Here is a 12,559-nt window from a genome sequence, read left to right as displayed (position 1 = left end):
GGATGGGCTTATTGCAGGAAGGCTTTTCAGACGACTGAGAGCATACTCAGTAGGAAATTGGAAGTATTACTAGTCTTGCTTCCAGAGTAGTAGTATTTTGGATTTTTTGTATTATTATTAATTCATCCAAAGTAGTAATATTTTGGATTTTTTTATTATTATTACTGATCACCATGATTTCTGAATGAGGATATGTGGCATGTCCATACACAGTAAATCCATTTTCACACCACTTATTTAGGCCAGCGCAGAATGTATAAGAACAGGAAGTGAACATCAGTGGTTTGCTAGCACTGGTACAAATCCACAGGCAGTTTAAACAATACTAAACATAAGACTGTAGAGTAACCTGTTCTTCTTCATATTAATATGAATAAAGTGTGAAAGTATCCCTTGTCCTCATACAAACATTCTCCCCAGTTTGATTCATTAGCATCCCCCTTTCCCAGCATCTGTGGATGTCGTTTCTTTGGGTAATATTGCTTCTTGTGCAGGAGCAGACAAGGCAGATTTTGGATGCTTTGCAAGATAAAAATGTTCTGACATACAGCTGTTCTGGTAGACACTGGTTTTGAAACTGGTTTGGACCATAGAAGCAAATATATCCATGCCTTGTTTCTTTGGTTCAGATGTTTCTGACAATCAGTCAAATTGCTCATATGAGTATATATTTAGTATTTAGTATTTATTACTAAACTTACTGTGTTAAAAGCCATTTCAGCTTTTCTTGGTGCAGCAGGTGACATTTGTGAGTTGGTTATATGAACACAGTCCTTTCCACAGTCCAAACCTAGCTGCAGGACATTGATTCTGAAGAATTAGCAGTCTTTGGCTCTGATGACTAGTGGCAGCAGAGAGCAGAAGGAATCAAAACCACATAGGAGATGCATGTAAATCAGCTGGAATCTCTTTAGAGTTTGGTTGCTTGGTTTGTACTTTTGGAAGAAGCCCCTTCATTCTAGAAATTGGCAAAACAAAACAATTCTATTCTGACAAGTGGTTGGGGTGAGATACTGCTGTGAAGATGTGTAATCTTCATGATTACATTAATTTAAATACTGTTTTACTACTTTTATTCTAGCGAAGTTGAGGGGTATATTATTATTCAAGAGGGCTGGATCAGCACCATACTAAATCACCTCAGCTTGAAGTCTAAATCACTTTTAAAATCATGCTTACTGGTGTGGTGTGAGAATGAACCTAATGACTGTTTTCTTTAGTGGCCAAACTGGTTTAAGAGGTTTTTGCCACACCCTTCATCACATCTGTAATTGTGCCAGTGCAAGTCTTTGAGAGCTGCATAGTAAGCTTTTATTAGTGAAATGGACTAGGTTTCAAAATCTTCTCCTTCTCCTTCTCCTTCTCCGTCCTGTCCTATTCTTCCCCTCCCTGATTATTTCATCAGTTTTGGTTTACAGCACTTCTTCCTCTTCCCTCCTCTAAGGCACACAAAGTCAGTTTCATTAACTCAACCGAGGAGATAGCAAAATGTAATTTCCAAATGGATTTCCTCTGCTTAGAAATGCCTGTCACAGTGGAATTTTTCCTTCTCATTTCTGCAATGTAGGGTGGCATATTTCAGCCTGGCTAGAAATCCAGGTTCCCTGGTTTGTTTAGCAAAACAGTGTTAGGGAACTTTTCCAGAGTGTTTCCAGTTTGGTGGCCCAATAAGTTTAACAATGAAATACATCTTTCTTCATAAAACTAGGTCTGAAACTATTATTTTCTATAGCAAGGAAGAGCATAGCAGCAACCAGGGTGATCTCTCTTACTGCACAGATCTACCGTCACCTGACATTTCCTTTTCATCTTGGAAGATAATTGACCAGTTATAAAGAAGGATGTATTTCACTGTTAAACACAATGGAAAATGTCAAAGGCTTATAAAATGAAAGTCTAGAAATTATGTAAATATTATCAATGACCATCTTCATCATACTCCAGTGACTCATGTTATGCTTGGGATGAATTAAAGATTTTTGCATAACTTAAAAATACATAGTACGTGATGCACTTAATTTATTGGGACATTTTGAGATTATGAGGTGATTTAAAGGTCTGACTTCTCTTCAAGGACACTGACTCAGACCAGCAAAGGGATGAGCACACTTGCTGTGTTACGCTGCGTGGTGTGATTCTGCCATCTGAATGGGTGTGTTGGGGAGGACACTGGATGTGCTGAACATAACCCTCTCCATGCCCTGACAATCTCAGGTGCTGCGCAGGGCTGGTAGTGTTGCAGCAGGTCACCTGGGGCCAGAGGGAGCTGTGGCTTGACAAAACCTGTCATAGAATGAATAGTACCTCTAAACTATGAATAGGCCGTGGAAGAGAGAGGCAGTGCTGCAACCTGGTACACACCTGCCAGGCTTCATGCCCACAGCCTGGGAGAGGCTGGCTGAGGAAGATTTCTGTGGGCTGTAGCAGTTCTGTTTGTCTGTTACTTGCCTCACTTGATGTAAGATCCATCTCCACCATTCAACTATCCACCCTTTGGGGCATCATCTGGGCATTGGTGTGGAAGTCTAGGCTGGGTTATTACAACACAGAACCATGGCACCTCTGCAGTCTGGCACTAAATGCTCAGTTCAGGTCCTGAAAAACCTGTAAGGCAGCCACTGCCTCTGAACACACAGAAGAGCTCGTTAATGAGCTACAGGAGAGACTGAACTATAAAGAGACAAAGCAGTGATGATACACAACTGCTTAGATTGGTCAAAGCAGTGCCTGAGAAGGATGGAAGGGAAAAACACCCCCTGCCAACAAGTGCCAAGCTAACAGAGGACAGAAGAGTGTGAAATGCTCAAAGCCAGTGCAAGGTTTGATACAGGCTGTAATGCATTGGAGACGTTGGAAGCTACCTAGAGACTCTGGAGAACAAAGTCCAATGGTGTGTATAAAAATGAAGGGAGAAAATGTATCTTACCTGGAATATAATGGCCAATTCTGTGTATTTACCTACAGAGTGATCTAACAGGAGCAATTAGTCACAGCTAAGACAGAAGACAAAATAACTGAAAGAGGAGCTTGCGCAAGAGGGATACAACATACTGAGAAGTGTAGAAAAGTCATGACTGAGCCTTTTTAGAATGATGTAAGAGCAGAATTCTAACTTGAAGTACAGCAAGAGGAAAATTTTTTTATTGAATACATCATTGACATGTATAACTCAGCACCAAAGTAAATGTAAAAAAATATAAGTATTTTAAATTATTTCTAAAAAGAAACACTTTTGTATGTATGTTTTCAATTTTGTGACAACCTTCAGAATTACATCAGAACTGCTAAAGACATTTTCTATATTTATATAAGCGTATAATAGTAGAAATCCTCCAAGCCATAAGAGATTTTTAAGGAAAAAAATCCCCACATGTGAACAGAAGTGAAACTTAACTGTCAGCATCTTGTGGAGTTTTGCTCTTTGTGTAATCAATCCAGTATAGTCCATCTCAACACATTGAGCTAGATAGATCATTGCTACTTATTTGGCACATTTTGTTGGTCTTGGATGAATTCTTTTTTTTTTTTTTTTTTGAGTGATATCCTTTATCTCTAATGTCACTGTGAGTAGCAGTGCTTGGCCAAGTTTTCTGAGGGTTTGATTTTTCAAGGGTCAGTGCTTTTAAATGGGTGATTGTTATCTGATATTTTCATTATACGGTATGAAAATAATAGCATTCAATAAATCTTGTTTTTTTCATAATCAGTAATACAGTTATCAGACAGGCTGCATTGATGATTTAATTCTGGTCAACCATAGCAAGTGCCCTGGATAGAATTAAAAAATACCTTTGTAAGTAGTGCCCTTTTCTCATAGCAAAAATAATACCTTAGGATTGCAACTGTAATACTCCTGATCATGGTGGTTTCCACTGAAAAAGGAGAATGGGCACACACCTCCCTGAAGGGGACACAGTCTGAAGTACAAACAGGTACAGGAGCAGAGATGGGAAGCAATGGAGCACAAGTGTCTGAAACCAGACAATGGAGTATCTTGGGCCTTGGATCTGTAATTTCCTCTCTTTTAAAGTGTAGCTGTGTTGGTTTGGGGTGTTTTAATGACTTTTGTACAGTGATAACTAAGATTATAGGCAACTTTCTTGACACTCAAGATTGTCAAGAAAAGTTACATAAAAGCATTTGCAGACTGGGGAAAAAATAGAAATCCTTTTCTTCTCCACTTGTCATAGCCTGAGATATGTAAAGGTAGCAAACAGAGTAGGAGAAGTGGTTAGTTTTTGAAGGACTGGTTTGTTCATTCCCCTAGGGAGTGTCACAGGTGGTGTTCCTTGTACAAGCGTGTTGGGCTTGTGCTGTTTGACTTATTTCTAAATGCCTGGAAGAGGGAAACAACTAAGTTTACTAAATACACAACATTAATTAAGGCAGGAAGGATGGTGGAAGAGCCCGATGGTAACTGGGCAGTAATGTGTCACATGAAAATGAGTGTGGATAAAATCATGCTCAGTCATAGTTTCAAACATTAAGTGATGGGATATGCCCTGATGGATGTAAGATCCAAGACTTCTGATAGTCAGAGCCAAGAAAAAGTCTCAGCTTGGCAGTAGTCAGAAATGCCAGTCAAACCTCCAGCATTATTAGGCACAGAGTAGAATACTTGCCTACAATTTCATAAATCTGATTGAACTGCTCTGTGCAGTTCTGATCCTCTTACCTCAAAGCAGATAAACAGAAGGTGAGCAGGAAAAAAGCCATTAATTAATACAATTTACCAGGGCTCAAAAGACTGAGCTTGGGTAAATTATTCATAATATCATTAAAATTCAAGTACAACTGAAATTTCCTGTTGGGTTAGCTAACACAGAGAAATTACACCTCATGTGTTTCTTCTACAAGACTTTGAACATGGTAGTGATAAGACATTTTGCCTGTCTCTCATTGTCTGGAGGTGTCTTTGTACATCTTAAGAAAAGGAAATGTTATTTTTAATTTACTCCTCTGGAAAAATTAAAAAGTAATGATTCTATTATTAAATCCATCAAAGTAGAGAAGAAATCTCTTTTGTTCGTATAAAACTTGAAGGGATTTGCAGTGCAGCCAGTTTCACAGGAGAGCAGGTAGAGAGTTCCCAGGAGGCCTCATGGAATGTCTGCCTGGTCTAGTGCTGCACTGGGCAGACTGGGGTGGTGCAGAGTGCACTTCAGAAATCAGAAGCAGCATAACCCTGAATTCACTGTGTGTTCTGCCTGGGCTGCTCAAGATAGCTAGTTGCAGTAGCTCTGGAAAATGCCTTGCTGTACAGCAGTAATATAAGCCAAATGAGCTGGCTGATCTGGGGCTGCAGAATTGGGAGGGCCTGTCTGCACTTGCTTGGTTTGATATCAGTGTGAAGGGTGCCCAGACTAAATTCCAAGAGATTTCCTTTTCCTAGCTGCAATGAAAACAAAATACTTCTTTTTCTTTTTTCTTTTCTTGGTTGGCAAACAGAAGAAAGCATTCCTGGTTTATGTTGGATTTGCTGTTCCCTTCTGTGATGATGACTCACATTTAGAACCAAATTCTGTCTGTCAGAGTGTACTTTGGCAGCATGGCCACTTGCACTGGGTACAATTGCACAGGTTTGTGACATAGGGATTGCTTGCACTAGCAGGGGATCTATTCTTGTACTCTCAATGCAACACTATTCATCCTCCTGGTGTCTAAATGGTGAGGCAGAAATCTAGCCACAGTGGGTAAATCCTTGGAGTTTTGCTGTGAAAAATGTTTGTTCTGCTTTTAGATACCTTTTAATAGATTATAATCTGTGGAGGCATGGAATTAGATAGCTCTGAATGTCAATTATAGTACTTCTATGTAATTTAATTGATTTTCACAAAAGGTGTTGGAATGTGTTACTACTGTAGGTGTAGGAGGATTTTTCTGAAGTGTGTATTGTTCCAGTTTACAAGGTGGGTAGAAAAGTTACATCACTTTGTAAAACTAAATAAAAAGTTGAGCAGGAAAACCCAGAATCAAATACAAATTTCCTGGCATAAGCTTCCACTCCTGACTAGGCCTTACTTCCTTCTCTGAAATAAGCATGTATACAATGATGATCACAATTTTGAAATACAAAAATATTTGCGTTTACTTGCTCGTGGCTACTACTGAGTTTTGTTTGCCTGCTTAAAACAGACCATTGAACAGCATTTGTCAAGAGTAGCAGAATCCAGAATTACTGATAGTGCATCTTATTCTTCTCACTCAATACAGCCCGTATCAGGCTGGCAGCTGAGCTCCTATCTTTCACTCAGCTCATGCCTGCTGTGCTTTGTTGCAGGTTATGGACACACAGTGCCTTTATCTGATGGGGGAAAGGCCTTCTGCATCATCTACTCGGTCATCGGGATCCCGTTCACGCTGCTGTTCCTGACGGCCGTGGTGCAGCGCATCATCGTGTACGTCACCCGGCGCCCCGTGCTCTACTTCCACATCCGCTGGGGCTTCTCCAAGCAGGTCGTTGCGATCATCCATGCTATGGTCCTCGGCTTCATCACTGTCTCCTGCTTCTTCTTAATCCCAGCAGCAATATTTTCTGTCCTGGAAGATGACTGGAATTTTTTGGAGTCATTTTATTTTTGTTTCATTTCCCTGAGCACCATTGGTCTCGGTGACTATGTGCCAGGAGAAGGCTACAATCAAAAATTCCGGGAGCTGTATAAAATTGGAATTACATGTAAGTGTCAAACTAACCAGCTAAGTAAAAAGCATTTTATATTAAAAATAAAAAAAATCAACATCAAACTGACAATCAGACTTCTCCTCTCCATTCTGTGAATAGTGATGCTTTGTCCGCTAGCAAACTGGGCAATAATTTAGGTAGCTCTGTAAAGAGGAAACTGTTAAGTAAGGTCAGTTTTTATAGTTAAGGAAGAAAAAGCTAAAACAGGAATTCAGTTTTTCTAATAATAGATATTTACTCTCTTATTAATAGTAGAAAAAAAAAACCCTCATGTAATTGTTACTAAAATAGTTAAGAGCATCTTGGGCTAACATTTCAGTGCATCACAGAGCCAAGACGATCCAGTAACCTAAGGCCATCCCATAAGGTTAGATGACAGGTGGACAGAAATTAGTCAAGAAGCCATGGAAAACGGGGAGGAATTTCAAAGCTTCTGACTCCAGTTGTAACAGAAGGTAGCTGAAGCTGGCACTGGTACATACCAGCTGGCAAAACGCACAAGTAGACTGAGATGGTAGAAAAGAAAGATTGTGAATGCTAAATTTAAATTGTTTCATTATATTTGACACAGAAGAAATCATAATGATCAGTGATTTTAAGAAAGTGAAGATTTTAAGAAGAAAATTACCTTTATTTTGGTATTCTGAGTAAACGTATGCTGAGGGCAATATTTTCCAGCGACAGTGTTTTGAAACATGGTAGTTTCTCATACAGCTTCAACCTGAGCAGTCTTTGGGTCATCAGAGACATCAGTTAAAAGATCTAAACACCCAAAGCAGGCCTTTCCTGTCAGATTCTTTTCTTAGGCTGGTCTGCATTAAACTATGCTTCTGTGCATGATCCAGCAGTCATGATGTAGGCAAAGAATCTGTTAACTTGGTTTTGTGTTTTACCTGAAGAGAGGTTTTTTCATTCTTTGAAGCAGGGCCTTGAACTAGCCAACAGAACATTTTGTTTTATTATCCTGCCAGCCCTGTTGCTGTTGCAGATTTCCTCCTCTCCCTGTTATGTTTATCTTATGAATGGTATTTTTAAATTATTAACCTGCTGATCTGCAGAGTTGATTTGGGGATGCTAAGTGGTGAAGTGAATGGAAAGTCACACATGGCAAAGGCCTTGTTACAGGCTTGCTGTTCTGAAAACTCAAAATCTGAAGAAAACATTACGGCTCAGATTAAAGCTTTTTCAAGCTGTACAACAATTAGGAAGTAAATTGCAGGAAATATTAAAGAAAATACTAAAAGGAAAAGGAAAAAGTAGCTTTTAGGCAAAGTTATGACCTTAGAATATCTAATTTCAATAGATTTTAAGTTTGTAACTTTTAAATTATTATTTTTCCTTTCATGTGAGCAATTCAAGGAACCAATGTTTTCTCCTGAACCTAAATTTTGTATAAGATATTTTGGACTTCTTCATCAGAAAATGCTTAATGAGTACTACAGGCTTTTCAAGAATTTTTAGAAGAGCACAAGTCCTGTTCTAAATCAAGTGACAATCAGCTGGACTGAGTCTCAGAGATAATTACAAATTCTTAGTGCAGATTTATAGATGCTTTTCAATTGATATAGCTTTGTCATTCTTCCTTGTGTTAATGCATAGCTTCCATTTGATGTTATGACATAAAGTTTAAAATCAATTAATAAATTTTAGCTGTAGTGCTGATTTAGATGAGTATTCAGTATTAAAAAATTGATTAATGGTTCTTCTGAAAGGAAAAGGAGAGTGTTCCTGCCAGTGAATAATCTGTAACTACAGGTGAGATATTTATGCCTTTAGGGAACAGAACAGTGACCATATGGAAATTATAATCATTAATCTGTGTTGATTTTTCAGCACACTTGTGTTGAAAAATGTCCAGTGTGCAGCCCTTGGACGAGTGCATTCTGCTAATAGTTATACACTTAGCTTCTGCTTCATTTACTTTATTGAAATGATAAAATAAATAAGTAGTCATGCTCCTCATTGAACTGTAATGATCAGAAGTAGGGATCTAATGAATTACTGAGGTTAATAAATATCCTTTTAATACCTTCCTTTAAACTATACACATTTATGGAGAATAAAAAAAAAAGAGCTCAGTGTACTGCTGGTCATAGAAATCTCCATTTCCAAAAGTCTCTGTCTATGAGAGCTGACTATTACCTCTAAAGCTCAGTCAATCAGTACATGGCTAAAGTCATCTGTAATACATTTTAGATAAGACTTCCAGGTTTTGGGTAATCTGTGTACCTCAGTAAAACATTGCAAATGCACCCAAAAGATGGAGTAGCTGTGTCAGGTTTTTCAAATTCCAGGAGTAATTTTACAGTAATTTTTCATTTTGGTTTTATTGGGTTTGTACACATTCCTAGTTGCTTTGTTTTTCCAGGTATTTCAGGGTGTTGTATGTCTAATAATTTTAGAGGAAAATAATTACAAAGTTTTCATGAGGTAGTAAGGGATTTTTCCTGCTAAACTGATACGAATAACCAATAACCATAATTAGCTCCCATATTTTTACTTCTGCTTGTAATATATAGGAATATTGTGGTAAAAGTTTATTTCCCATCTTTTGATCAAAATCTTTTGAAGGCCACCTAATCATTAAAGTCCTAAGTAAGTAAGGGAGTGTGCATGTTGTAAATTTTTATTATTACAGTTTTTTTAATGCCTTTACATACACTTTTTTCGCACACAGTTGTAAGGGATTTGAAGCCACTAGTATTACTCTTTCTGTTTATGTCAGGTCTTCTAGTTGTAGAATTAGTAAAGGAAAAAAACCAAGGATATCACAGTTCAAAGCTCTGAAATTATGCCATAAAGAAAATTAACATAATGGTCAGAGATGACAGGGGTGAGAAAAGTCACAAGTTCGAAACTGGTCCAGCCCTACCTGGTTTGCTAATATAATTAATTTTTAAAATTTTTTTTTTTTTTTTGCACTCAGGTTATCTGTTGATGGGCCTTATCGCAATGTTGGTGGTTCTTGAGACTTTCTGTGAACTCCATGAACTCAAAAAGTTTAGAAAGTTGTTTTATGTGAAGAAGGACAAAGAAGAGGACCAAGTGCATATAATGGAACATGACCAGCTCTCCTTCTCTTCCATCTCAGACCAAGCAGCCTCCATGAAGGACGATCAGAAGGCAAACGAGCCTTTTGTGAATTCCCAGTCCCCAACTTCCAATGACAGCTCTCTAAACAATTAATACACGGGTATCCATACCAGTGTTTTGGTGCATTTATGCTACTTACCATAAGAAATAGAAAGCCTCATATTTTTTTCTCAAATTATAAAAGCTGGAAGACTGTGCTACTTTAACAAGGATTTATCACTTCTGTCATAGAAAAGACTTCTGGGGAAAAATGTGGGAGCCACCCTGGGAAGAGGGAATAAATGTAAGATGTGGCTGGGAACATAAGGCCATTTTGGTTGAGGGATAAGGATTTAGGTGTACCACATTCAGAGATGCCAGAGAGAAAGGCTTGCACAAGCAACTTTGTTGAACATCTTTAGGAGACTAGGCCTTCACTGACATCCAGCTCATTGAGTTAAATGCCCCGTCTTGCAACTGGTTGAGAGCAGATTTTGGGATGTGCACTTACAATAGTCACAGTTTTAATCCAATAGCTAGGACCTTAATCTGGAAAACATTTTCAGAGCAATATCTCTAGATCTGGGGAAGGGGGGAATATCTAGGTCATCCCTCTAATACCCAGTAACTTGTAGGTGTAAACAATTATTCTAGGAAGGTAAAAATAATACTGCACTCTCTCATTTGCCCATGCCATTTACATCTTAATTTCCTACTTCTTTAAAAGGGCCTCCAATCACCAGAAAAATGTTGTCCTGAAGAAAGTGTGCCTTGGGTCTTCCGTGCTGCTTGTTTTTTGTATGAAATACTTTTCTGAGAGATACCAAAAGCAACTCAAAGCTCTGGATGAGGTGACATGGTAGGGAAGGAAGACAGATGCATTTCAGTCTTCTGAAATGGGCAGGAGTGGGTATTTAGCTGCATGGAATGGAATGAAAACAAGTCAACGGATGCCACGCGTGACTGGCACAGTCATGTGCTTGTGGCATTCTGCTAAGAGATGGCTGAAACCTGCTGAGCAGAAGGACTCGGTGCTGTTCCTCCCACAGTCCAGCCCAGCGTGTGCTCTGCGGAGCTGGTGGGTGCACGGAGGAACAGAAACAGCATCACCTTGAACAGAGCTCCTGTTTCTTCTTTTGCTTTTCTTACTGGTACTCGCAACTCTTTGGAGGAGAAGGGAATGTTTCAGGGCAAAACAATTTTTCAGTTTTTCGTATGGCAAGAAAAAAGGAAAAATGTCACATTTGGTTCGGATGGAACCGAATTTTTTTCCCCTTGGGAAAAGTCACTAAAAAGTCAAGATCTTGCTCAACTTCTGAAGCTGGAACCTCTTTGACTGTAACAGCAGAGGTGTTTTAGTCCAGCTACCAGTCACTGTGCTGAATGCAGGGATCTCAGAGTGAATTTCAGTGAGCATGAGACAAGATTTAAGTGGTTGTAGTACTTTCTCTTCTGGCCTTAAGAATCTTATGATAGGGGAATCCTGATAATGCTTTGCAGTGAACAAAAGATCTGGAGCACAAATAGCCATAATAGGACAGCCTCCCACATAGGAACAGTGTAGAGGAGAGCCTTTTACCTGCAGTGCAAGCATGCCAGATTGCCTGTAATTTGGCTTTTAGTGTTTAGAGCTGAATAATAATTTACTGTAAAGAAAACAAATGCAGCGTGTCTAGATTTAGCGCACGTGGGAAAAATACTTGAAAGTAAATAACCCAAAATATACTGTGTTTGAGCTTAATTATAGCTAGCATCAAACAATTTTTTATATCTTTACTGGAAAAAGTTACTTTGTGGTTAAATGAGCTGAAAGTCTTCAATTGAAATTTATATTTGTAGAAAATCAGAGCTAAAGGTTATGGTTGTTTTGAGTTTTATAGATTAGGTGAGAGCATATTGTGTTTGCATGTTCCCAGGAAAGTGGCTATTTTTATACTGCTTAGGTTAACAGAGTTCTATTTATAATGAATGTTAACCAATATATATGTACATATATACATAAATATATTTATATACTGTACATATATCATAAATCACCAGAGTCTAACAGACTTAGGAAAAGCATTTTAGATAATTTTTCCCCTAGTCTCCTCTTTATACAGTCAATATTTGAAAACTATGGCATTAAAATGACACTGACATAAAATTATGAGTACTGTACTATAACAAACATTTATACTATTTTTTTTCCGTGGGACTTTATTGATTGTTTTCAGTTCCTTAAAATTCAAAATTTCTTTTAATTTCCGTGTAATATTAAGCTCTAAAGGATATGCACAGATGTTAAATGATATACAAAGTTACTTTTGCAGCGTGTACACAAATGCAAAATGTAGACACGTGAAATGAAAGCACAGAATTCAAAGCAGAAGCGATAAACTAAGCAGTATACTGTGATTGTAGGTTAATATTTGTTATTTTAAAATTAAATAAAAAGTCCGGCTTTTGCCTGCCTGCACTATGAAGTGGGAGTATTTTCTTTAGTGGCATGTGTGCCTTGAAGAAATCCTGTCTGTGTTTGTGCATCCTTTAGTTAGCCTTCTTCAGCTCAGGGAGGCTCTGTAAAGTGTTGTACCTAACCTTGATATTAATTGTGGCTTAGGATTGTTATTCCTTGAAAAAAAGAAAAAAAAAAAGAAGAGCAATCCGAGGTATGTTTGGTTTTGTTTCAGAGGCTGACTGATTATAGCAAATAAAAAAAGTGACATAGCATTTATCCTGTCCTTATGAACCAACTGCTCCAATTTGAGAAATCTGAAAAACTGGTGAAAATAATGGCCCTCATTTCATACAGCTTTTACATCT

General features: G+C 38.2%; 1 protein-coding gene across 1 annotated transcript in view; it reads left to right on the top strand.

The window, feature by feature from the left end:
* KCNK1 (potassium two pore domain channel subfamily K member 1) overlaps positions 1 to 12,219 on the top strand; it is a 31,420-nt gene extending 19,201 nt beyond the window's left edge. Inside the window, exons 2-3 of the mRNA XM_063151625.1 lie at positions 6,281 to 6,676; positions 9,609 to 12,219. Of these exons, the coding sequence (XP_063007695.1) occupies positions 6,281 to 6,676; positions 9,609 to 9,868 (656 nt within the window). The 3' untranslated portion in view covers positions 9,869 to 12,219. The remainder of the gene's footprint in view (positions 1 to 6,280; positions 6,677 to 9,608) is intronic.
* Positions 12,220 to 12,559: the final 340 nt, after the last annotated feature.

Source organism: Melospiza melodia, chromosome 3, assembly GCF_035770615.1.
Source record: "Melospiza melodia melodia isolate bMelMel2 chromosome 3, bMelMel2.pri, whole genome shotgun sequence".
NCBI classification, from domain to species: domain Eukaryota; kingdom Metazoa; phylum Chordata; class Aves; order Passeriformes; family Passerellidae; genus Melospiza; species Melospiza melodia.
This window is presented reverse-complemented; position numbering and strand designations above follow the sequence as displayed.